At 54.3% G+C, this 25748-nt stretch overlaps 1 protein-coding gene across 1 annotated transcript in view; it reads left to right on the top strand.

Moving 5' to 3' along the window:
- COL22A1 (collagen type XXII alpha 1 chain) overlaps positions 1-25748 on the top strand; it is a 268939-nt gene that overhangs the window by 32109 nt on the left and 211082 nt on the right. The window contains exons 4-5 of the mRNA XM_051844068.3: positions 20431-20505; positions 25393-25504. Of these exons, the coding sequence (XP_051700028.3) occupies positions 20431-20505; positions 25393-25504 (187 nt within the window). The remainder of the gene's footprint in view (positions 1-20430; positions 20506-25392; positions 25505-25748) is intronic.

Below are 25748 nucleotides of genomic sequence, written 5' to 3'. Positions count from 1 at the left end.
GGAACATCACCTGGCTTGTCTTTGCCAGGGACAGAGGCAGGGAGACAGAGGCTGGAGGGGCCGGGGAGGGCTAGGTTCTGCACCCACCCACCCAGCAGCAACTTGGAGACCCATCTTCCTCTCTGAGGTGGGAACATGCATGGCCCAGAGCTACCGGAGTCAGACTTTGCCTGTGAAGCCCTCACCCAGGCAGATGGTAGGGTGCCTTGTTCTCTCCCAAGGGATCTCAGTGTCTTGCAGGAGAAGGGGCACACACAGGCCCCGTGAGCTACACTTGAACCCAGGAGTCAGCCGTGTAGCCAGACGGCCAGTCCCAGAGGACAGAGGCTGTTGACCTGGCCCCTTCGGAGATGAGGGAGGGTCTCTAATGTGCTTGGACTCAGTCGTGGCAGGGGAGGATGGGGGTAGGGAAGGAGGTGGAGGTGTAGTTGGACGGTGAGCAGGGGTTCTGGGATGTGACGCGGAAGCCTGACCTCCAGCATCCTGCAGGCCTCGTTCTGAGGACAGCCGCGCCCTGCCCAGGGAGGGTGAAGTGGATTTCCCCAGCAGCAGCTTGGTCTCCTGGTCCTGCCTCTGCTGGCATCTTGGGGTGGCATTTGTCCTCCCTGGGTCACAAAGGATGCTGGTCACTTTCCTCTGCAAGTCCAGCAGGGCAGTACCTTGAGCTGGTGGGGCTGGGAGCTGGGTCAGCCCCACCTCTGCTGGGGAGCCCGTGGCTGGGGGTTGGGGCAGCAGAGCAGGTGGGCCTGGTCCCAGGGGATATGCCTGACCAGCTAAATGATTTGGGGAACCGGGATGGTTCCTTTGTATGTGTGGTTCTTCTCTGTGTTGGCTTGGCTTCTTTAATCTCCACTGATTTATGCCACCGAGACCTATCTGAGGTCTGCATTTTGTGCGGCTTTGTGCTGATTTTGTGGTGTGGGAGTAAAGCTGAATCAAGCCACAGCAGTGTCCTGGGCTGGGTCCTCGTGTGCTTGGTGATGCTGGAATGCAATTGCTCCTTGGAGGAAGGCGGTGGGGCTCAGGCTGTGCGTGGCAGTAAGGGATGCTACATGGCCATTGGCTGGGTCACGTGGGGACGGGTGAGCTCTCTTGGCCTGTCGGGGGTCTCCACAAAGGAGGGTCTCATGTGCTTAGGTGAGGACGTTGGCGAGCTTTATACAGGGGTGTCACATGGTCAGCGCTGTGTAAGGGTGTTATGGGGGCGAGCCAGAGAAAAAGAGAGGCCCTTTGCAAGGATGTCGAAATTCACGGCACTGTGTTTTGGGAGAGATGGGGCATTGGTGATTGGCCCATTTCACAGGAGGATACTGAGGCTGGAGGGCTCAGTAGGGTTACCTCCCCTAGGGTGTGCAAGGCATTGGCTGTGGGTATAACGTGGTGGTTTCATCCGACTCTCGTCATGAGCACAGATGTGAAATCTGATCCTCTGGAACACTGAATGCGGGACCCTACAGGGCACAGTTGCAAGGCCTGGGCCCTCAGCAGTGGGGCAGGGTTGTTGGGGGGCTGCTGGGACTGGGGATTGAGTTAGAGGAGAAAGCCCGGTAGGGCTGGGGCGATGGGTGCGTCTAGGTGCGCAGTGACCTGAAGAGCTAGGCACAGGGCTAGTCCAGAGGTGGGTATGCTGCGGTCACTTAGGGGCGGAGAATCCATAGCTGTCATTCCAGGATGCCCTGGGATGCAAGGTGCTTCTTGCCCAACGCACCACTAGGCTGCCGTCCTGGTTCTAGCTCTTGGCAGGGCCGACTCTAGACTCTGAAGCACTTCTGGGCCCAGGGGTGGCTCTGAGAAAAGCAGTGACAACCCCAAGAGGTCAAGTCCCTGCGGCATACTGCACAGTTAATCTAAGATCTGAGCTGGGGACAGACCCAGACCTGAGCCACCTCCTGCTGTACCTTCAGAACACAGGAGTCAGTTTTTGGCCATTAGACCATTAACCGTAGGGTTGTAGTCATTGTCTAGTTTCCTGGAATCTGAGTTTTCCACGCTACCAGGCAACACTGTTTCTCTCTCCTCCTTTCCCCAATATGGTAGTGCTAGAAGTAGCGCCTACAGTGTACCTGGTGCAATGAATGAAGAGGCAGGGACCCTCCTGCCCCCTCCTGCCCCCTTCTCCCCCCTCCCCCCCCCCCCGCGCGCTCCGATGCTGATGCTGGCGATGGGGAATGGAGGTCCCTTGCTTCCAAGTTGGTGCTCTTTGAATGGGCTGGGCCACTGCAGGCTGGATCCCGGGACCAGCAGGCTCCAGGGGCTGCCCTGGTGGGGGGAGGCTGAGTCTGGAGCCAGAGCACAGGAAGTGAGCAGCCAGAGTCCGGGGTTCTCCTCCGTGTGTGTGCTCCAGGGTCACCTGTGGCCCTTCCCTGTCCACCTGTGTCTTGGGGCCTCAGGAAGCCTTTATTACTGTGCTGAGAGCTGTGTACAGTGCCACCACCACATCCTGCCACCCGTGTCACAGCTACAAGTGGGAGGCTCCACACTCACTGTTTCTGACTCCTGCATGATGAGCATGTCAGGGTCAGCGTGTGCAGCAGCTGTGTGTGCTCTGAGGAGCCCTGGCTCACCATCGAGGCACCTGTGCTCAGAGACCCTGAGCTGCTCCCCACGGTGGCCCAGCTAGCCAGGAGCAGGGTGGGGAGGGGGAATTCCCCTGCTGTGTCTGAGCCCAGGTCCTGGACTCCTGTGGTTAGCCGGGATAGTTAAGAGGCATCTTTAAATCCACATTCCATGGGAGCCTCACCAGGACCCTGTGTGCTTTCTGAGCCTTCCTGTTTCATGCTGACCGCTCTGAGACACCCAGAGGCTGAATGGCCCCTCCAGGCTGCCAGGGACCAGGTGCCTGTCTTCATTCACCCAAAGGCCCCACCTGACAGCGAGAGCCCTTCCCACGCTTTGCCCGTAACTCTACTGGGCAGAGTTGTTGGCTCCTGCGCGGTGCCTGGCACAGACCTGACACGTGCACAGCAACCAGCAGCTGCCTGTTGAGTGACAGGGAAACTGACTTGAAGGAATCCTTATCCCCGTTTTCTAAGTGAGCTGGAGCCTCCACACTCTTGGACATGCAGTCCCGCCAGCTACAGCGACGGCCAGGGGTATTAAACAATCATCACGCATGTCAGCCCCCCTGCCTCCTCTCCCAGCGGCCTCCCCTGAACTCTGCCACGGTGCTGGGAGCACCCGCTGTCCCCTTGGCCTTGGCCCCTCCAGGGAAGTGTCTCCATGCCATGGTACCAATGCCCGCTTCTCCGTGGCCTGACAGGGCCTTGGGGATTCCATGTCAGCCTCAGCTTCCTGCTCTGTGTGGGGCGGAGGCTGTGGACGGGGCCCGGCCTCAGAGAGTCGGCTGTAATTAGGAGCCTTCTGCAGCCTGGGCTCCGTGCTGGCCACAGAGCAACCTTTATATAGCTTATCGGGCCGCCGTAAGTGGGTCTGTGGAATGCCAGTTGGCCGTGGCTGGGAAGGCCTCCGCCCACTTCTATTCTGGGGATGTGCTATGGTGGTCCTCTCCTTCCCCCTGTCCCCACGGGCAGGAGCACTCTCCTGAGTCTGGCCTTTTAGCTCCTGGGCTCAGGCGGGGCTGGACTAGGGGGAAAAGGAGCCTGACCTGTGGGCATCTCTCTGTGTCTCTGTCCTGTTGATGGCCAACTTCCTGTTGCCATGAGAGTCTGGGTGACCGTGGCTGTGCTTGCCAGCAGGGTGGGAAGTGGAGGGGACAGAGCATCCTGTGTGTGAGGGGACAGACTTGTCCACCGAGCTTCTCACTGGAAAGCATCAGCGCTCAAACGTGGCTCTGCACGCTGGCTGTGGTGGGACCCTGCAGAATGCTCAGTGCTGCGTCTCCGGCCCTGGAAGTGGTGCTCGGCCCTGCCCCTCGCTCCTTCTTGTGGCCAGAGGACAGGCAGCTGGACCTTCCCAGCACTGACCCCACGGTCAGGGTCACTTACAAGTGCTTCTGGACTTCTTTGAGCACAGACACTGGCAGTTGACTAACAAGACAGTTATAGCTCATGACAGCAGCTGTGTTTAGGGGTTGTTTGGGCTGTTTTTCAGTGTGGATTTTACTGAGCCCTGTGCCACCTCCTCAGCAGTGTTTTGAGGCCTGAGGCCTACAGTGGTGACCTGGAGACCAAAGGGTCGTCCCAGGGTGGAAAGGAGATTTTCTTCCTCTACAACCCACATGTGCACACCTCACATACACACACACACAAGGTTCATCTCACTTACATACCAACATTTACATCACATTCATAACACACTCATCCAACATATGCCTCACGCGCACCTGATAGACACAACACAGCCCCCCGACATTCAACGCAACGTTCACCTCACACACATACAGAACACACACCTCACTACACCTCATGTGCACCCAACATACACCCAACATATACCTCATACACCCCCAACATATGCTTCATACATCTACCTCATACGCATCCCCAGTATAGGCCTCGTACATATACCCAACATACCCCTCACACATAGAAGCTCACCCAAACCATATACCTCACACACACACATCACACACACCCAGTGTACCCCTCACACATAGAAGCTCACCCATACCATATACCTCACACACACATCACACACACCCAATGTACGCCTCACACATAGAAGCTCACCCATACCATATACCTCACACACACACATCACACACACCCAGTGTACCCCTCACACATAGAAGCTCACCCATACCATATACCTCACACACACATCACACACACCCAATGTACGCCTCACACATAGAAGCTCACCCATACCATATACCTCACACACATCACACACACCCAACGTACGCCTCACACATAGAAGCTCACCCATACCATATACCTCACACACACATCACACACACCCAGTGTACACCTCACACATAGAAGCTCACCCATACCATATACCTCACACGCACACATCACACACACCCATCATACACCTCACACATAGAAGCTCACCCAAACCATATACCTCACACACATCACACACACCCAGTGTACCCCTCACACATAGAAGCTCACCCATACCATATACCTCACATGCACACATCACACACACCCAATGTACGCCTCACACATAGAAGCTCACCCATACCATATACCTCACACGCACACATCACACACACCCAGTGTACCCCTCACACATAGAAGCTCACCCATACCATATACCTCACGCACACATCACACACACCCAATGTACGCCTCACACATAGAAGCTCACCCATACCATATACCTCACACACACACATCACACACACCCAGTGTACCCCTCACACATAGAAGCTCACCCATACCATATACCTCACACACACATCACACACACCCAATGTACGCCTCACACATAGAAGCTCACCCATACCATATACCTCACACACATCACACACACCCAACGTACGCCTCACACATAGAAGCTCACCCATACCATATACCTCACACACACACATCACACACACCCAGTGTACCCCTCACACATAGAAGCTCACCCATACCATATACCTCACACACACATCACACACACCCAATGTACGCCTCACACATAGAAGCTCACCCATACCATATACCTCACACACATCACACACACCCAACGTACGCCTCACACATAGAAGCTCACCCATACCATATACCTCACACACACATCACACACACCCAGTGTACACCTCACACATAGAAGCTCACCCATACCATATACCTCACACGCACACATCACACACACCCATCATACACCTCACACATAGAAGCTCACCCAAACCATATACCTCACACACATCACACACACCCAGTGTACCCCTCACACATAGAAGCTCACCCATACCATATACCTCACATGCACACATCACACACACCCAATGTACGCCTCACACATAGAAGCTCACCCATACCATATACCTCACACGCACACATCACACACACCCAGTGTACCCCTCACACATAGAAGCTCACCCATACCATATACCTCACACACATCACACACACCCAATGTACGCCTCACACATAGAAGCTCACCCATACCATATACCTCACACACACACATCACACACACCCAGTGTACCCCTCACACATAGAAGCTCACCCATACCATATACCTCACACACACATCACACACACCCAATGTACGCCTCACACATAGAAGCTCACCCATACCATATACCTCACACACATCACACACACCCAACGTACGCCTCACACATAGAAGCTCACCCATACCATATACCTCACACACACATCACACACACCCAGTGTACACCTCACACATAGAAGCTCACCCATACCATATACCTCACACGCACACATCACACACACCCATCATACACCTCACACATAGAAGCTCACCCAAACCATATACCTCACACACATCACACACACCCAGTGTACCCCTCACACATAGAAGCTCACCCATACCATATACCTCACATGCACACATCACACACACCCAATGTACGCCTCACACATAGAAGCTCACCCATACCATATACCTCACACGCACACATCACACACACCCAGTGTACCCCTCACACATAGAAGCTCACCCATACCATATACCTCACGCACACATCACACACACCCAATGTACCCCTCACACATAGAAGCTCACCCATACCATATACCTCACACACACATCACACACACCCAATGTACCCCTCACACATAGAAGCTCACCCATACCATATACCTCACACACACATCACACACACCCAATGTACCCCTCACACATAGAAGCTCACCCATATCATATACCTCACACACACATCACACACACCCAATGTACCCCTCACACATAGAAGCTCACCCATACCATATACCTCACACACACATCACACACACCCAATGTACACCTCACACATAGAAGCTCACCCATACCATATACCTCACACACACATCACACACACCCAATGTACCCCTCACACATAGAAGCTCACCCATATCATATACCTCACACACACATCACACACACCCAATGTACGCCTCACACATAGAAGCTCACCCATATCATATACCTCACACACACATTACACACACCCAATGTACGCCTCACACATAGAAGCTCACCCATACCACATACCTCACACGCACACATCACACACACCAAATGTACACCTCACACATAGAAGCTCACCCATACCATATACCTCACACACACATCACACACACCCATCATACACCTCACACATAGAAGCTCACCCATACCATATACCTCACACACACATCACACACACCCAATGTACGCCTCACACATAGAAGCTCACCCATACCACATACCTCACACACACATCACACACACCCAGTGTACACCTCACACATAGAAGCTCACCCAAACCATATACCTCACACACACATCACACACACCCAGTGTACCCCTCACACATAGAAGCTCACCCATACCATATACCTCACACACACATCACACACACCCAGTGTACCCCTCACACATAGAAGCTCACCCATACCATATACCTCACACACACACATCACACACACCCAACATACACCTCACACATAGAAGCTCACCCATATCATATACCTCACACGCACACATCACACACACCTAATGTACACCTCACACATAGAAGCTCACCCAAACCATATACCTCACACACACATCACACACACCCAGTGTACCCCTCACACATAGAAGCTCACCCAAACCATATACCTCACACACACATCACACACACCTAATGTACGCCTCACACATAGAAGCTCACCCATACCATATACCTCACACGCACACATCACACACCCAACATACCCCTTACACATAGAAGCTCACCCAAACCATATACCTCACACACACATCACACACACCCAGTGTACCCCTCACACATAGAAGCTCACCCATACCATATACCTCACATGCACACATCACACACACCCAATGTACGCCTCACACATAGAAGCTCACCCATACCATACACCTCACACACACACATCACACACACCCAGTGTACCCCTCACACATAGAAGCTCACCCATATCATATACCTCACACACACACATCACACACACCCAACATACACCTCACACATATATTTCACACACATTCCCAATATACCTTGCACATACATTTCACACACAATCCACATACCTCACATGCATAGCAACATATCACTTCATACATGTGCCCTACCTATATCTCACGTATATACCATGCACACCTCAGCATATGCATACCATGCATATATCACACACACCACAAACCCATACACAACCCACATACACACACATTTCTCACACACTTGCATGAAACGCATGCCATACACCACACCCACATACGCACATCAACACATACCATTTGCTGTGTACACATATACACTATGCAACCTACTCCACACAGCACATACATATCACACATATACATATACCTCACACAGACATACACACATGCACACACACACACTTATATACTATGTACACCGCACATCCAACATACACATAACACACACACACCACATGCACACTGACTACATGCCAGGAACACAACATCACACATATGCCACAATACATGCACACAAATGCCATACACCACATGCAGACACACACCCAGGAGACATACACACTGTACACCACACAGCCTTTGCTCACACACACACACACACACATTTCTGGGAACATGCATGTGACCACAGAGTGACCCACCCAGCTGGGTGCGTCCCAAGGCCAGGGAGGCATCGGCGGCCCCAGAGCCAGCTGTGGGTTTGGAGCTGCCACGTCCGTGTCTGTGGCTTGGCCCTTGGGACCACGTCCACCTCAAGAAGCAGTTCCGTGCCAGTTCCCACCCTTCACCTAAAGGTCAGTGCAAGTTCCTCTTGGGAAAACTTGTTATGATCGACGCTCCCCCTAGCGATTAGTAACTGGGTTACTTAATTCTGATCAGATGCCAGGAAATTTTATTAGAACATTACTGAAAATGATGACAACTGAGAAACACCCATCATTTATTTTTAATTGATTAATTTTTAATTTGTATGGTTCAGGGAAGCCAAAGTGAATCTCCCAACTCTGCCCTGCCAGTTTCCGATTCTGAGATGACCTCGAGATGACCGAGGGGCCGGCTGCTGCAGGCCCTGCCTGGCTCCTGTCTGCCTGAAGCCGCATCACCCCGACGTTAAAACCAGTGGGTTGTGCTGGCCCAGGGCTCTGCCTGCTGTTGGCCTCCCTGAACCCTGGGGCAGGTGCCCCGGCCCGCTGTTTACGGCAATGCCGTCTCACTTGGCTCTCAGGGGCGTGGGTCGTCACTTGTTTTTCCCATCATCAGTGGTCCCACGACTGGGGGTCATTCGTTTTGCTTCCAGCTTTCCGGTTCTGGTTTATTGAGACAATGCAGCAAGAGACTTCTTTGGAATGAGCTCTTTATGTACCTGTGGCTTTGTCCCTGCAGGTGCATTGTGCATCAAGCACACAGTCAGGGGTCCCACACAGACACAGGCAGGGGACAACGCTGGTCAGCCACAGCAGCTGGAGCTGGCTCCCCTAGGCCAGTCCCCAGCACTGCTCATCCCCAGCCAGTGTGGACCAGCTATGGAGCCCCTTTCTGCCTGGGCTTGCCATCTGTCATGGGGGGTGATGGCAGCACTCACTGCCTGGGTGAGTTTGTGAGCACCCAGGGCCTCAGCGCTGGGCCAGTGCTTGGTGCATGGGTGGCACAGCTTGTCTTCTTGTGTGTGCATTTATATACATACAGGTAAGTCAGGTATGTTTGTGTGTATAATCTGTATATACAGGTACCTCGCCAAGTTCCTATGAAATCAAAAGATAAGTTTGTTTTGCTGCAAAAAAATTTGACATCTGTGCATCCAAAGACTTTTCAGAAAGTTAATGGAAAGTGTGTATTATGAAACTAGTATGTGGGTTTCATTATTGTTTTACCTTTCTTAAGATTTATTTTATTTGAAAGGCAGAATTAAAGAGAGGCAGAGAGAGAGAAAGAGGTCTTCCATCCACTGGTTCACTCCCCAAATGGCTGCAATAGCCAGAGCTGAGCCAATCTGAAGCAAGGAGCCTGGAGCTTCTTCCAGGTCTCCCACAAGGGTGCAGGGGCCCAAGCACTTGGACCATCTTCCACTGCCTTCTCAGACCACAGCAGAGAGCTGGATTGCAAGTGGAGCAGCTGGGACTTGAACCAGTGCTCATATGTGATGCCGGCACTGCAGGCGGCAGCTTTACCCGCTATGTCACAGTGCTGGTCCTGTAAACTTATAATTCCATTTTCCATGAACTGTTTGAAGTACCCTTTGTGTGTGTGTGTGTGTGTGTGTGTGTGTGTGTGTGTGTGTGACAGGGTGGGGGAGAGGGAGAGGGAGAGAGAGGGAGGGAGGGATGGAGGGAGAGAGAAAACAGGTATATGTAACCAGAAACATGCTTAGGGCAGCGGTTCTTATTTTTTATTTTTAATTGCCGTTATCTCCCCAAAAGGAGCCTGTGAAAACCCCCATGATATCTAGGATCATGGTGGTTTGGGGCCTTGCAGAACTGAACCCCAGCCAACAGCATCAACAGACCTAGTACCTGTCCAGCAAAGGCTCCTTTAGAACGAGGCTCCCAGTTCGACCATGTCCTGTGTCCTCTTGTTGTCACATGTCATCACTGGGCCATTGCTGTGACATCCAGGGGACCCAGTCGGCCACCTGCCAGGCAGCAACTTCAGGCAGTGGCTTCACACCTGTGGACCTGGTTTTCCTCGTGGTTAAATGGAAATGATGCTTATCAATCAGGTGAATAACTGGTTTTTACTGCTGTACCATTGTTGTCGTAATGCATATTTTATGGCGTAGTCTTATTTTATCTATGTAACAAAGGAGATTCTGAAAAGTGTCCCCGGGTCACGTGTCCCCTGAGCTCCCGTGGCAGCGGGGGGACCCAGCAGAGTCCATGCGCCCCTCTGCTGTGACTTCCCCAGGGGAAGCTGAGCCCATGCAGGAAGGGGAGAGCTTGCTGCTTGATTGCCGTGGATGGCAGAGGACAGCCTGCAGGCCAGATCTGGCCGGACACCAAGTTTTGTGAATTAAGTTTTACAGGAATCCTGCTTATCGACATGTGTGTGGAAGGTCGGCGGCTGCTTTCCCTGCAGCGTGGAACAGCAGACACGGCCCTCAGAGTCTGACGTGTGTTCTCTTTGGTCCTCCAGAGAAGACTTGCTGAGTCCTGGAGGTGTGTTCTGATGTTTGCGAGTCTGGAGCGGCTGCTGCTAGCTCAGACCTTGGATAGGAAGCTTTGTGGGGCAGATAGGGTTCCTTCTAAGGGCTACTGTGCTATTCCTGTCTGTGTCATGATCAACACGATGCATAGCCAGCAACCCCTTCCACGCGACATTGACTTACAGGTCCTCCTGTGCCTGTCATGTCCGGGGTTCCATGTATGTCCTAAAGCAATCCTTGGGGCCTCTTTGGTCTTGACATCGCTCCACACCCCTGTGAGTCTAGAGGGGCTTTGAGCGCAGATATGAATCAGTGCTCCCCTTGCCAGTGCCTGGTCCTGGGGCCTTGTGCCAGCCACGTCACTGTCCCCGCGCCATCCACCTCATTTGCAGGAATCGTGTCACATCCCAGCATCCAGCTCGTGGAGGTCTGATCATGCATTTCACGTGGTCATTCTAGTTTTGAGTTGATAAACGGATAATCCATAGTATCCACAGCTAAATTGATACTTGCAAAAAACTTGTATACATACACAGGGACGGCCTATAAATACATGTCTATATATAAACATAATTACATTCCCAGAGAAATCCTGGATTTTTGAGCTGCTTTCATGTCACGCGCCTAGCCGCGTCCTAGCTGAACTTGTCTTACACTTGTCAGGGGGCCAGTGGGGACACGGGGTTATACCACGTCTCGGGGCTTTCCAAGCATGTGGCTGATTCATTCCAATGCTTCTGATACAACCTCACGCTTCTGGGAAGACTGAGGAAAACAGTTGTCAAAGCTGCATGTTTCGGGTGCCGTGTTGTGCTGTAAAACGCATCTGTCTTGTCTTTGTTCTTCGGATTGCACTGTGGTTTCTTTGCATTTGCAGTGCACACATCCGTTCACTCACACGTGATCATACACACATCTCAGCTGATACGGATATACACTCATACATGGACATGTACTCTCATACTGACATCCACTGCACATGCCCATCTGTGTATACACGCTGATGTACTTGTGTGTGTATACACTGCTGACCACATCCATGCACACACTCAGATGCATGTGTGTGCACACACACCGCTGACCCCTCCCATACGCACACTCAGATGCACGTGTGTGCACACACACCGCTGACCCCACCCATATGCACACTCAGATGCACATGTGTGCACACACACCGCTGACCCCACCCATATGCACACTCAGATGCACGTGTGTGCACACACACTGCTGACCCCTCCCATATGCACACTCAGATGCACGTGTGTGCACACACACCGCTGACCCTCAAAAGGAGTGTTTGGGCCAATAAAGGCTGCTTTCCTCTGTCCCCCAGCCTGGAGCAGTCTCCGTGCAGCTGCCCCCAAGGAAGAACCTTACTGAAACGCTGGGTCAGCATTTTGAGTGTCCATTTGCTCTTGTCTATGTAGTTACTCGCGTGTTCAGTTGTGCTGATGTGGTAACAGACCCATAGACAGGGTGTGCACTTGTTCAGGAAAGGTTCCTATTTGCGCCAGCCTAACTACGTGACTCGTCCATGGTTGTCCCAGAGGGCAGGGGGAGGGTGACGAGGAGGTGCTCACCGGCACTGCTGTTCGTGTCAGGCAGCTGGGAGTGCAAGGTGCCCTGCGGGGCGAGGTCTGGCCCCTTAGTACCTGCTCCGTGCGTGTTTTCTACTGCAGACACCTCCTGTCCTGGAGCCCCACTGTAAGGAGCAGAAAGACTTCCTGCCTGTGCTCAGTTTAGGCTGCCAGCGAGACCCTCAGGGCAGAGAAGGACTTGCTGGTGGGAAAGGAGACCCGAACGCAGAGCTGACAACTTGTCTGTGGCACCTCTGCTCACTGAGCTGGGTGGGCCTGGCCAAGCCACGCTGTACATGCTGTTGGGGCCCTGACCCACGGGAGGACACAGCAGGGTGGCCTGCTGGGTGCATTCTGGAATCCCCGCCCTCCTCACTGGGCAAGCGTGCCCACAGGTCGCCTCACGAGCACGCTTGGGTTTGGGATCCTCCGAGAACAAAGTGGGGCCCAGGAGAGTCACACCCTCGCTTCCAGCCCCACTCCAAGGCTGGCCTCCTTGTCACTCCTGCTCATACTGAGGAGGGCTGTACCCTGAGATACAAGATGAAGTTGACTGCTGGCCCCACAGACAGCTTCCTCTAAGCCCCTCCATCCATGGGGAACACAAGTGGCCCCATCTGGCATCAGGGGAATGGAGGGACAATGTGCCTTCACTTTTGGAAGTGAGCGCAGGTCCCAGGAGCCCAGTATAGGAGCGTGAGGTCTGGTGGGTGTGCTCCCTCGACGACTCCTGTAAGGGGCAGGGTGATGCTGGAGAAGATCCAAGAGGGGCCCCAGGTGCATCTGTGTCTGAGGGTAGCAGTGGCCTCTCCCTCACTCTCCTCTTTCCCTTCTTGCCCACGGAGGCGGGCAGCCAAATGCAGAGAACATAGTGTTTGAAATCCCATAGAGCTCAGTTGTGAACCCTTTTCTGTGTGGATTTGGGCAGAGATTTAGCCTCAGTTTCCTAAACTGGAAAATAGGAAACAAGCAGCTGGCATCGTGGTGTAGCAGGTTAAGCCTCTGCCTGCAGTGCTGGCATCCCATGTGGGTGCCAGTTGGAGACTTGATGCTTCCAATGCAGCTCCCTGCTAATGTGCCTGGGAAAGCAGCAGAAGATGGCCCAGCTACTTGGGCCCCTGCACCCATATGGGGGACCCAGAAGAAGCTCCTGGCTCCTGGCTCCTGGCTCCCTCCTGGTCTAGTCCTGGCCATTGCAGCTATCTGGGGAGTGAACTAGTGGGTGGTCTCCCCTCCCTCTCCCTCCTCCCTCTCCCCCTCTCTCCTCCCTCTCCCCCTTCCCTCCTCCTCCTCTTCCCCTCTCCAGTCTTCTGTAACTCTGCCTCTCAAATACATAAAAGATCTTACAAAAAAAAAAAATCAGGATATAAGAGCATCCCCCACCCCAAGTGGCGTATGCAGGAGTTGCATGAGAGAATATCTGGATCACCTGGCCTCAGTGAACTCAGACCACACCCAGACCTGCCACACACCCCACTCTGGAGCAGTGTTGACCAGAGCCTGGAGAAGTGGAGTCAAACAGCAGGAGGCGGGGTGCCACATGGGGCCTGACCCTGTCCCAGGCCCCACCCCTCCTTCCTGCTGCCCTTCCTGTAGACACGCCTACCCCCAGGAAGTGAAGATTGTCTGCTTGTTGCTGTTGCCTTGCTCACTGGGGGTGGACTCTGGACACCTTGACCAGCTGACACCAGTGGCTCCTAGGGTTAGGAGAGGCTGTGGTAGCTGGAGTCAGCGTCTCCCCCACTCACTACACTGTCCTGTGGATTATTTTCTGTTGCACATTTTTATGAGGACAATGTGGTACTTAATTGCATATATACAGTGTGTGACAATCCAACAGGAAAGGTGACATTTCTGCTTCCTTGAACATTTACAACATTTTTTAAAATGGTTTATTTACTTATTTGGAAGGCTGAGTTAGGGAGGTCTTCCATCTGCTGGTTTACTTCCTAAATGGCTGCAACAGCTGGGACTAGGCCAGGCCGAAGTCAGGTGCCTGGAGCTTTTTCCAATTCTCCCTCATAGGTGCAGGGGCCCAAGCACTTGGGCCACCTTGCACTGCTTTCCCAGGCACGTTAGCAGGGAGCTGGATTGGAAGTGAAGCAGCTGGGACTCGAACCAGCGCCCATATGGAATGCTGGCATTGCAGGCGAAGGCTGAACAAGCTATACCACAGTGCCAGCCCTGAGCTTTTTTTTCATAAATTTGTTGACTATTGGAATTTCTGCTTATGAGATATGTCTGTGTCTTTTGCCCATTTTTAAATTGGGTGATTTTTTTTTGGGTTATTTAGTTCCTTGTATATTTGAGACCTTAATCTTTTGTCAGATGAAGTTTGACAGAGAGAGGCGATTGGCAATATCTCCCTGGGTACTCTGGCTCAGCAACCAACTGTTTCATAGAGTCATGAGCAGCCCGTACGATGTGTTAAATGGGCCATGGCGCCTAGGCCTGTCCACGGCACCATCATTTAACTGTGTGCATCAGTGGGGTACAGTGTGACACACTGACCCAGGCATACGTGTGATGACCAGGCTGGGAGTCAGGATTTCCAGCTCCTGAGGCAGGAGGAGGAGGTTCCAGTGTGCACAGCTTGGGGGTGGCTGCGACCCTCACTGTAGGGTCCACAGCATGGAGCTGACCATGGTCCCTCAGGCTTTGTTGAGGGGAGGCCACGAATGGCCGTCAGCATCTATAGGAAAGAGAAAGGGGAGCCAGCAAGAATCTGGGCTAGTGGAGTCTCCTTTCCTCCTCTACTGACTGAAGTGTTGTTCTTCTAAATGTTACTCCCAGGGCAGCAGTTTATGTCTCAGTTCAACATTTGAATGTTGAGGCTGCGACGAGATTGAATTCTTGTGTTTGTCACTTATCGCCTCTTTATTAACATCTCTGCGCTTAATTTCGGCGTCTGTGAGATGGGTATCGTGGTCCCGCCTAGTACTGCAAAGGTTTAATTCATTCAGTCACGGAAAGTGTGAGAGCAGTGCCTGGCAGTGTGAGGCAGGGCTCCTGTCCCTGTCACTCTTGCTGGGTGTCCGAGTGAATGGGAAGAGATGGCCTGAGCTCCACGGTTCAGTTTTCTCAGAGCATGGAGAAGAACAAAATGCCCCTTACAGCTTTGTTGCACATTTTTTTTTTTTTTGACAGGCAGAGTGGACAGTGAGAGAGAGACAGAGAGAAAGGTCTTCCTTTGCCGTTGGTTCACCCTCCAATGGCCGCCGCGGCCGGCGCGCTGCGGCCGGCGCACCGCGCTGATCCGATGGCAGGAGCCAGGAGCCAGGTGCTTCTCCTGGTCTCCCATGCGGGTGCAGGGCCCAAGCACTTGGGCCATCCTCCACTGCACTCCCGGGCCACAGCAGAGAGCTGGACTGGAAGAGGAGTAACCGGGACTAGAACCTGGTGCCCATATGGGATGCTGGCGCTGCAGGTGGAGGATTAACCAACTGAACCACGGCGCCAGCCCTGAGAGAGAGAATCTTCCATCAGCTAGTTTACTCCCCAAATGGCTGCCACAGCCAGGGCTTTTCCAGGAAGACCCTCTACCAGGTGCTAAGCCAAAATGGGCCACTTCAGGTTGTAGCAATGTGGCGCTCTGTTGGTACTGGCTGTGGGGTCAGACATGAGTCCCTGTTGGCTGGGTGGCCCAGGGCAGGTGGCTTGGCCCTTGGAGAGGCAGCATCATGCAGTGGCCAAGGGCCAGGTGCTGGAGCCTCATGCTAACTTTGTCACTGCTAGCTCTGTGGCCTAAGGCAGATGGCTAACTTTTTTATGCCGTTCTTTGCCCATCTGTAAATAATAGCACCCGCCCCCTAGAGCTGTGGTGAGCACTTGGTTGACTGTGCAAAGGTAGTCAACGTGTTGGGGTGTATCTGGGGCATGGCAGGCCTGGTGCGTGCACCTGCTGGCTAGCAGAGCAAGTTACGAGGCTCAGGAGGGATCACGGGAGGTGCCAGGCTGAGGTCCTGCACATGTGGGCACTTAGTCCCCAGGAGCCATCGCCATGGTAACCCTGGTTAATGGTGCCCTGGGCCCCTGTGTCTCAAGGTAGGGGGGTAGGTGATTTCTTGGCTGCCCTTGGAGCAGTGGAGGAAGTTGGCTGTGTTGTCTGCTGTCATCGGATCCCTCCCTCTCCCCCTCTGCCTTCTCCTCACCAGCACCTTCCCTGGCCCCTCCTGGGCCCTCTGGTCCCCTACCCAGGTCCTGCCATTTCTATTCCTAGATCCCAGACCCAGCCAGAAATGTTTTCCTGTGTAGACACTGCTCCTACCTGGTAAGTTTCCTGACTTCTGTTAAGCTCAGTTTTTACATCTGTGCAGTGGGAACAGAATCCTCTCGGATGGTGGCTGTGGGTAAAGCCCCAAAGCAGGTGACTGGTGCACCGTGGGCCCTCGATGATCGCCGGCATCCTCTTCTCCCTCTTGGGGAGACCCAGGGGCTGGCAGAGCTGTGTGTTCTGCAGAAAGGCCTGGCGTCAGAGACTGTGCTGTGCAATCCCGCCCTCCCCTGATACACCACACGCTCTCGCTTCCTGTCTGGTAACGGAAGATGGGTCAGTTGAAGTGTTTTTCCAGAAAGACGGAAGCAAATTCCTGGGCTCCTCCTTGGAGTGGCAGCTCTGGTCAGCCTACAGAAAGAGGCAGAGTGGAGAGCATCTTCTCTGGGGCTGGGGGCATGCAATGAATGAACTCCACGTAAGTGCATAACTGGAGCAGTGTCTTTGTAATGAGCCAGTTCCTTGTGCTTGCATGCTTTCCAAAAGGAAAGCCAAGCAAGGACAAATTAGACATGTATTTTGGCTCCTGAGAACTTAGCCCTGTCCCTTAACACAGAGTTGCTTCCTGTGTTGATCCTGAATGATTGCTGGTAAAGTCACATTTATTAGAATAGTGAAGGGTGTGTCCTTATGAGGAAAATAATGCACCATCTCCTCTCACCCTCACGGACTGTCCTCAGACATCCAGAAGGAGACTTTTTTTATTTTTATTTTATTTATTTATTTATTTTGACAGAGTGGACAGTGAGAGAGAGAGGGAGACAGAGAGAAAAGTCTTCCTTTTGCCGTTGGTTCACCCTCCAATGGCCACCGCAGCCAGCGCGCTGCGGCCAGCGCACCGCGCTGATCTGAAGGCAGGAGCCAGGTGCTTCTCCTGGTCTCCCATGGGGTGCAGGGCCCAAGGACCTGGGCCATCCTTCACTGCACTCCCGGGCCACAGCAGAGAGCTGGACTGGAAGAGGGACAACCAGGACAGAATCCGGCGCCCCGACCAGGACTAGAACCTGGTGTGCCGGTGCCGCAGGCGGAGGATCAGCCTGTTGAGCCGCGGCGCCGGCCAGAAGGAGACTCTTACCTCCCCATCCTTTCCCTGCCTTGTCATTGCTGCTCACGTCCAGGAAATGCATGTACATGCATGTACAGTCAACTGCACGTAAAGAAATCCCAACTGTGGTGGCTTAGAGAAACAGAAGGCGATCTTCCTTATGCTATTCTGAGAGGCTGGGTCCCTGTTTCCACTGGGTCTTATATTCACAGGAGGAAGAAGGATAAGTAAATTACCCACCCCATCTACCTCCTGGTCCCCCTACAGTAAGGAAATGAGGACCTTTAGAGAACCCTGTTTTCCCTCCAGCCACAGCACTTGTCTTACTTGATTCCCATCATGAATCTGGGTCTCACATCCATCCCTACCTGCAAGCAAGCCTGAGGAAAGGCAGGGGGTGGGGGAGCCACCACAGTTGACTTCACCTGACCAGTCCCTGCTCTTTAGCTTGGGCTGGGAATCCTGCTGTTGTGAACCAAAGCCACCTTTATTTAGCAAGGGAGAAGTGGGGCATGGACCCACTTCCCGCACCCATGCATTTGAAGTCCACCCTACAGCCGACCCGCGTGTCCTGAAGGCAGGGGCCGTGACTGTCTTTTACCTGTTTCTGTGTCTCTAGAGTGGGGTCAGTGCTTGGGATACGTCTGCAGCTCAGAAAATATTTCATTGGAATACATGAGTGAATGCAGAAGTGAACAGATCCTTGTCCAAGACAGCGCAGGCAGAGGCATAGGAAAATAGCTCGCAGAGGCTAGGAGGGCCTTTGGGTGCAAAGCCTGCCTCTGCCCAGCAAGTGAACCCTGAGGACATCCCCGGGAGGCCTGGCTGCAGGGAGGGTTTCAGGGGCGGCTGAGGCTCCCAGGTGGAGCTGCTGTGGGATGGGCTCCTTACAGCAGCTTGGGCGAGCTCTGCCACCGTTCAGGGTAGTCTCCATCTTTCCCACACTCAGATTGGCTTTGCTGCCTGGATTTGGGAATCCAGGTCCTCCCTGGGGATCTTTGCAAAGCCATGGCCCCGAGCTGCAGCCGTCAGCCTCGGGAGCTTTGCTTGTCATCTAGAACCTGCTGAGTCAGCTCCTTATAAATGCACTTAAATGACGCACAGTCCCCAGCCTGTCTGCCTGGCAGGCTTGCCCAAATTAAAGCAATTGGTCATCACCCCCAGCTGCCGCTGTCCCGGGTGGAGCTGTCTAAATATCTCCCAGCGCCTGCTGCACCCTCTCTCATATTTAGTCCTAGACAGATAGCTCCATGCTATTTCCAAAATAACCCCTCCCATGGGGCTGCTCAGACCTGGTGGTGCCATGCGGGATAAACCTGAGAAACACCTCCTCCCAGGGAGGGAAGATTTCATTTGTCCCTCTCAGTGCCTGGGGTGGAGGGGTGGGGCCCAGGCCAGTCCATCTCCAAATAGGAGAGGTGCCTGCGAGCACCTGATTAGAACAGTGGTGTGTGATAACCCAGCGGCTCCTGTGCCTCCCGACCCTCGACCCTCGTCCCAGCGCTGTCCCAGGCTTGGTCCTGCACGGTCCTCACAGCAGCCATGGGATGGCTGCACTCAGGTATCCCATGTGACCAAGGCGTACACTGGGAGTGAAGAGGCTTCTCCCAGCCATTGAGGCAGCTGGTCCTGGAGCCAGCAGTGAGGCCCAGGATGTTACAATTTGGGGTTGGATCTCTCCGAGCTTTTCAGAAAGACTGATGGAGCACATTTCACCTGTAGCTCCTATTTTTAAGCTGAGATTTCCAAGGCTGAAGAGAAGACATTTGTATATGAGATTTTTTTTTAATTATATGACCTGCTCGGTTGCATCTGTTGGAATTTACACTCTGCTGGAATCCTAGCTGGGTCTCCAGAAGGAGTTGCCTCAGCCTGTTGCCTGCCCTTGGCACCCGTTTCCTGTTGATGCCCCCTGGTGTAGAATTTCACATACCAGGGAATGTGCATGGTTTTGTCAGTGAGGGGCCCTCTGCCTCTTGCCGCCTTGTGTTCCTCCTGTTCCTTTAAGAGGAGGCTTTCCAACATAGCTCTCCTGGCCCCAGGCAGGTCAGGTGTTGTATGTGTGCCCTGGGTTCCCTAGTGTCCAGCCTGCGGCAACGTGTGGAGGATGCTGACTGCTGTGTCTGCACCTCGGAGGGACCAGGCTGTGCGTGCACTGTGGACAGGGACAGTGCCATCTTCCTGCTTAGCCCACGGCAGAGCCCAGTGTTTGCAGCGTGATGCTTAAGCAGGATGGGGATTGATGAGCACTTCCTGGGTGTGGAGCTGCCAGCTGCGGGTGCACCTGCTCTGGCCGCCGAGCACCTTCCGAGCTGTCGGTGGGGTGGGCTGTGTTAGCTGTCATGTCCTGCATGGCGACTGTGGGCCACGTTTTCTCATCGGCCTCTATTTCCTCTGCTCTTCCCAGATGTGCTGTGCCCCAGTGTGCGCATAGAAGGCCACCGCTTCAAGCACACCAATGGAGAGTCCAAGGAGATCACAGGTAAGAGAGGAACAGTCACTGTTGCACTGGCTTTGGGGTGCCGCTGCCTGCACCTGAGCATGACCATGGTCAGCGCAGGGCTGCTCTCACCGACCCTGTTTTCATTCCACTCTTTCACGAAGTCCTGATGGAATGTGCAGTGGGCAGCTCTCATCAACAAACCACCGGACAGCAAAGAACATTCACATCTGCTTGGCAAGCTCTGGACATCCTATAGGAGCCTCTAAATAATGTGTTAGGATCAAAGACTCTGTAAAGGGGTTGGCGAGTGAGTATGCAAATGAATGGCACAGGGGGCAAAGGAGTGCATAACTACATTTTGTAGTGCAGGTGAGAGTCAGAGTTCTGCACATGTGAAGGAACCCACAGGTGAGAGAACAAAGATGCCCCTGACTGCAGGTCCAGCAACAGAAAGACCTGCTGCAGGGGCTGGCCAGAGGCGTCTCCCCTGTGAGGCCAGCATGTGCAGGTGGCCCGGTCTGAGTCCCTGTCGCTCTGATTACGCTGGGAACGGAGCAGCCTCCCTGTGGTCCAGCGTCCCGTGAAGCACTTCAAACATATCAGCTCCCAGCAGTCTCATGCTTCCCACGCCCAACACGGAAGCGGCGCCTGCATGACAGTCCTGCCCTTCGCAGCAGTGCTTCCTGGGTCGGGCTCGCCTCCCCTGTGCAGTGCCTCATCTCCAGTCCAGCTGTAATCATGCCTTCATCTCCCAAGGGAGGCCGGGGGTCAGGACCAGGTGTGTGGCAGGTGCTGCGGGGACCCTGCCTGCGTCCGAGACACCTGCTGTGACTTAAAGACGCTGGCATCTACAGTGTCAAGGGAGTTTTCTAGACCAGTGGAAGCTTGTGTGCCCAGTGAGAGCCAGCACTCCCCAGGAGCAGCCCTCGGCCCTTGGCCCTGTGGCTGGATCGTCCTGGGTCCAGGTTTGACCCAGTTTCCAAGCAGGATCTGAGCAGTCACCTGTCAGACTTGATGGGCTGCTTTCCCTCCCTCCCTCCTGCCTCTGCTCCCCGGCAAGTGCTCCCTGAGCCACCTGCTCTTCTGAGGAATCAAGCAGTGCAAAGCTCTTCTCTTGTAGGGCACAGGGGTGCGGTGGGCATGGTTGTGACGGAGCCGCGCTGTCCAGGGTGCAGCACTGCTGGGCACGTTGACATAGCTGTGCCCAGGGAGCTCTGGCTCTGGGACAGGCTGCCATCTCCTGCTCTAGCGTGTCCAGCTAGAACTACCCTGTGATCCCGCTGTGCCACTGCTGAGGCTTACCCAGTGGGCAGGGATTGGTCTGTCAAACAGCTGTCAACAAGAGACGCTCAGGAAGGGAAGGTGAGTCAGCTTGGTCCCTTGCCACCGATGGCTCCTGGGTGAACAGCTAAGCTGCCTGCAGCTGGCCCACGCCCACCGAGGGCCCACTCTTTTTTTTTAAGATTGATTGATTGATTGATTGATTTGAAAGGCAGAGGTCTTCCATCCGCTGGTTCACTCCCCAAATGACCTCAACTACTAGAGCTGGGCCGATCAGGAGCTTCTTCCAGGTCTCCCACATGGACACAGGGCCCAGGGACTTGGGCCGTCTTCTGCTTTCCCAGGCACATCAGCAGGGAGCTGGATCAGAAGTAAAGCAGCCGGGACTTGAACCGGCACCCATTTGGGATGCTGGCACTGCAGGCAGCGGCTTTACCCGCTGTGCCACAAGCACCTGTCCCAGGATCTGCTCTTAGCTTCGTCTGAGGCAGACCTGTGCCGGACAAGGAGGGGAGTGCACAGTAGGTGCCCTGCATGTCCGGTGCAGCCAGGGAGTCCCGGCAGAGTTCTCCGGGGTCTCCCGTGGCTGCATGGGTGTCGCCCCCTTCTTTCTGCACCAGTCAGTGCCCCCTGTGTCTCCAGTGCGTTTTCCCCAGAGGATTTTCATTTCCCTTCCGTGTCCTCCTTTTTTTAAAAAAATATTTTATTTATTTGAGAGGTAGAGTTATAGAGAGACAAAGACAGAGAGAGAGAGAGATCTTCCATCCACTGGTTCATGCCCCAAATTGCTACAAGGGCCAGAACTGAGCCAATCCAATGCCAGGAGCCAGTTCTGGGTCTCCCACATGAGTGCAGGGACCCAAGCACTTGGGCCATCTTCCACTGCTTTCCCAGGCCATAAGCAGAGAGCTGGATAGGAAGAGGAGCAGCAGGGACTAGAACCAGTGCCCATACGGGATGCTGATGCCGCGGGCGGAGGCTTAGCCCACTGTGCCACAGCGCCGACCCCTCCCTGTCCTTTATTTCAGGCAGTTCCCCTTTTCCTTCTGCGACCTTTGCTGCTGTCACCCAGTGAATTGCTTGTCTGAACTTTTGTTACGTTCACGTCATCTTTTTATTCATTGAAACCCATGATTGTGGAAGCAGAAAGTGGAGGCTGTGTTCGGTTTTTAAAACCCTTTCTGTTTTCTAATTCTGCCGCGTGTCACTGCTGAGGGGAGCCTAGATCAAGGTGGATCTTTCTAGTGACGGATGATGACGTGGCAAGGTGGAGGAACAGGCCCCTGGCTTCTCCTCACAGGGCAACAGGACAGGCCTTGGGCATGCACCCCTCTGCCCCCCGCCATCCTGTTCTGAACAGGCTCTGGGGCCCCCCCAGTGTGCCTCATCTCTCCTGTGAGCACTGGGGACCTGTGGCGGTCTCCTGTGAGCCCTTTCTGGATAAGAGCCACCTCCTGCTGCATCCTCCAAGTCTGGACGCCGCGAGAGTCCTTGGGTGGCCCTGTGACACGCCTGCCCAGCCCCTTTGTGCGGAGGAGGGGGAGGTTGACCAGGCTCGGTGACTGCCCCGAGGACGTGGAGCAGCTGAGCCGGGGAACAGTGTTGGGAGCAGGTGCACGAGCTGTGCTGCCCACCCCGCAGGCTGTGCCCAGTGTCCAGGCTTCTGTAGAGCAGTGTCTGTGCCCTCCTCCCCCAACCTGAGCACTTCCAGGGTGATGCTGCAGGCAAACTCACCCCTGCATCCCTGACAACACCCCCGGGGGGGCCTGCCACACCCCTGGCTAGTGCCTGTCCAGTTTGGAGCCCAGGGAAGACTTTCTCTGGGGTAGAACCTGATCCTAAACAGGCTCTGGGCCCCATGTCTCCTGGTGTCCGTTCCATGGCAGCTAGAATTGCAGGGCCCTCCGGCGTCTCCCAGGTCATTGTCCCCACGGCCAGGTTCCAGCTGATTCTGCAGCAGGGGCTTCCCAGCCTCACAGGGACATGTCCAGCGCCGGGGGCTCCGTGCACACAGCAGCCCTGTCACTTACCAGAGTACCCCCGTGAGCTGCTCTGCCTGGGCCTGCTTGGGAGTCCAGAGCTGGGGTGTCTCATGCCTCTGCCCTCGGTGGATGCTTAAACCGGATGTCATCTCTCAGCCTGGAAGTGCAGGCCCAGAGACAGCTGGGGCAGCACCGGCACAAGTGGGGAGGGAAGGGGGCGGCTGGTGTCCTGCTCAGCAAGTGTGCACCTGCCTGCCTCCCCAGGATGCCAGCCCCCCCCCCCCCCGGGGATGCGGCCTGGTTCTGCGGTGCTGAGAGCTCGGTGGGGGGTGGCAGAGTGGTATATGCTGCAAAGCTCCTGTGGCAGTTTCTACCCTGGTCCCTGGCCCAGGCTGGTGGCATCCCTGGAGCAGCTACACCATAGCATTGAAACCTCTCCAGAGCCCTGCAAGAGACCAAGCCTTCTGTCTCTCCAGTCAAGGGAACCATGGACAGAATGGGCTGATGACCACACAGTCGCCCGGCTGGGAGCCTGAGTGGAGCAGAGTGCACCTGGGGCCATGAATGCCTGGAGCACCCTACGTGTTTCCCAGGAATAGCCCCCTGGCTCCGAGCGGGAGCCCCGCTGTCTGCCTCCCAGGCAGCCCAGCTGCCCACGCGTTCTCTCGTGTCTCCCACACTGAGGGCTGCTTCTACTTCAAAGAAACCAGACTTTCGAATCCACTGTTGTACAAGAAATGCGATTAGACTGGAAGGCACACTCCAGCCACCATGAAACGTTGGAGACACAGGACAAATCATTGTTGATGTGAAAATTACCAAAGCTGAGCAAATTCTGCACTTCTCCCAGTTTTCAGCAGAAGGAACTGGTGTCCGGGGAGAAGGTGACTCAGCCGGGATCACAGGGGTCCGTGTCAGGGAGGTGCCTCTGGTTCTCGCCCACAAAGTCTGTTTGGAGCTTGTTACAGGGTGGGGGCCTGATCCCACCCCCAGTCAGGAGGAGGAACCTCTGTAGACCATGGAGCGTTTAGTGAGCACTTACTATGTTCCACGTATGTTCTTACATGTTTCCCCAGCTTCTGTGCTTATTAGTACAATCAGGATGCTGTGCCCACGGTGCTGGCCAGTGCCGTCTTGCCAGTCATTTCCTGGATGTCAGGGACCGTGTGAGAAGCTTTCAGTCGTAACATTTTCGTTTCACAGCTGTTCTATGAAGTATATTCTAGAACGATCCCTGATTTACAGTTGAAGACACCAGTGCTCAGAGATGTTAGGCAACCCACCTCAGGTCACACAGCAAGGACCAGAACCCGGACTTGTCTGGCTGTAACACCTGGACTCTCCACCTGTGCCAGCCTCTGGGACATCTCTGAATCGGGGCCTGGCATGGAGCAGGCTCTGAACCCCTCTAGGTGCCATGCACTGCCCTGGGGCCCGGGGTGCTCCCCGCACTCACCTTCCAGTGGGATAACAGCGCCTGCACTGCCTGCACGTTCTCCCAGGGTGAGGCTGAAGCCGTACCCTGTGGCCGTGCTGTCTCTGCTTGCTCGCTGTGCGGGAATCCAAGCAGACTGGACAGGCTGCCTTTGCAGAGGGAGGATTGTGTGTCCCTGGTCTCTCATACCTTCCTTTCCCTGCTCACTCTCGTTCTTCTCTTGGCAAGGTTTTGACCTGATGGATCTGTTCAACGTGAAGGAAATCCTGGGGCAGAGAGAGAGCGGAGCCCAGAGTTCCTATGTCCGCATGGGATCCTTCCCCGTGGTGCGAAGGACTGAGTGAGTGGTCACTTCTCCTTCCTGCCCTGCCCTGGGGGCCCCAGGAAAGGGCAGGGCAGGGGCCAGCCAGCTGCAGGTGCACCTTCAGCATGGAGTCCACCTTTAACCCCTGGTACCTGGGCAGGTCGCCTTGGGACAAAGCAACAGGACCGCTGACCTGGGAGTGCAGCCTGCTTCCCAGCTGACCTGTTGCTGCTGATTTCATTGGCTCTGTGGTCCTCCTTCGCTCTTCCCTCTATACATG

This window comes from Oryctolagus cuniculus, chromosome 6, assembly GCF_051225735.1.
Source record: "Oryctolagus cuniculus isolate XC-2025 breed Fujian yellow rabbit chromosome 6, ASM5122573v1, whole genome shotgun sequence".
Taxonomy (NCBI): Eukaryota; Metazoa; Chordata; class Mammalia; order Lagomorpha; family Leporidae; genus Oryctolagus; species Oryctolagus cuniculus.
The sequence above is the reverse complement of the archived record's forward strand: the minus strand, read 5'-3'. Positions and strand labels throughout refer to the sequence as shown.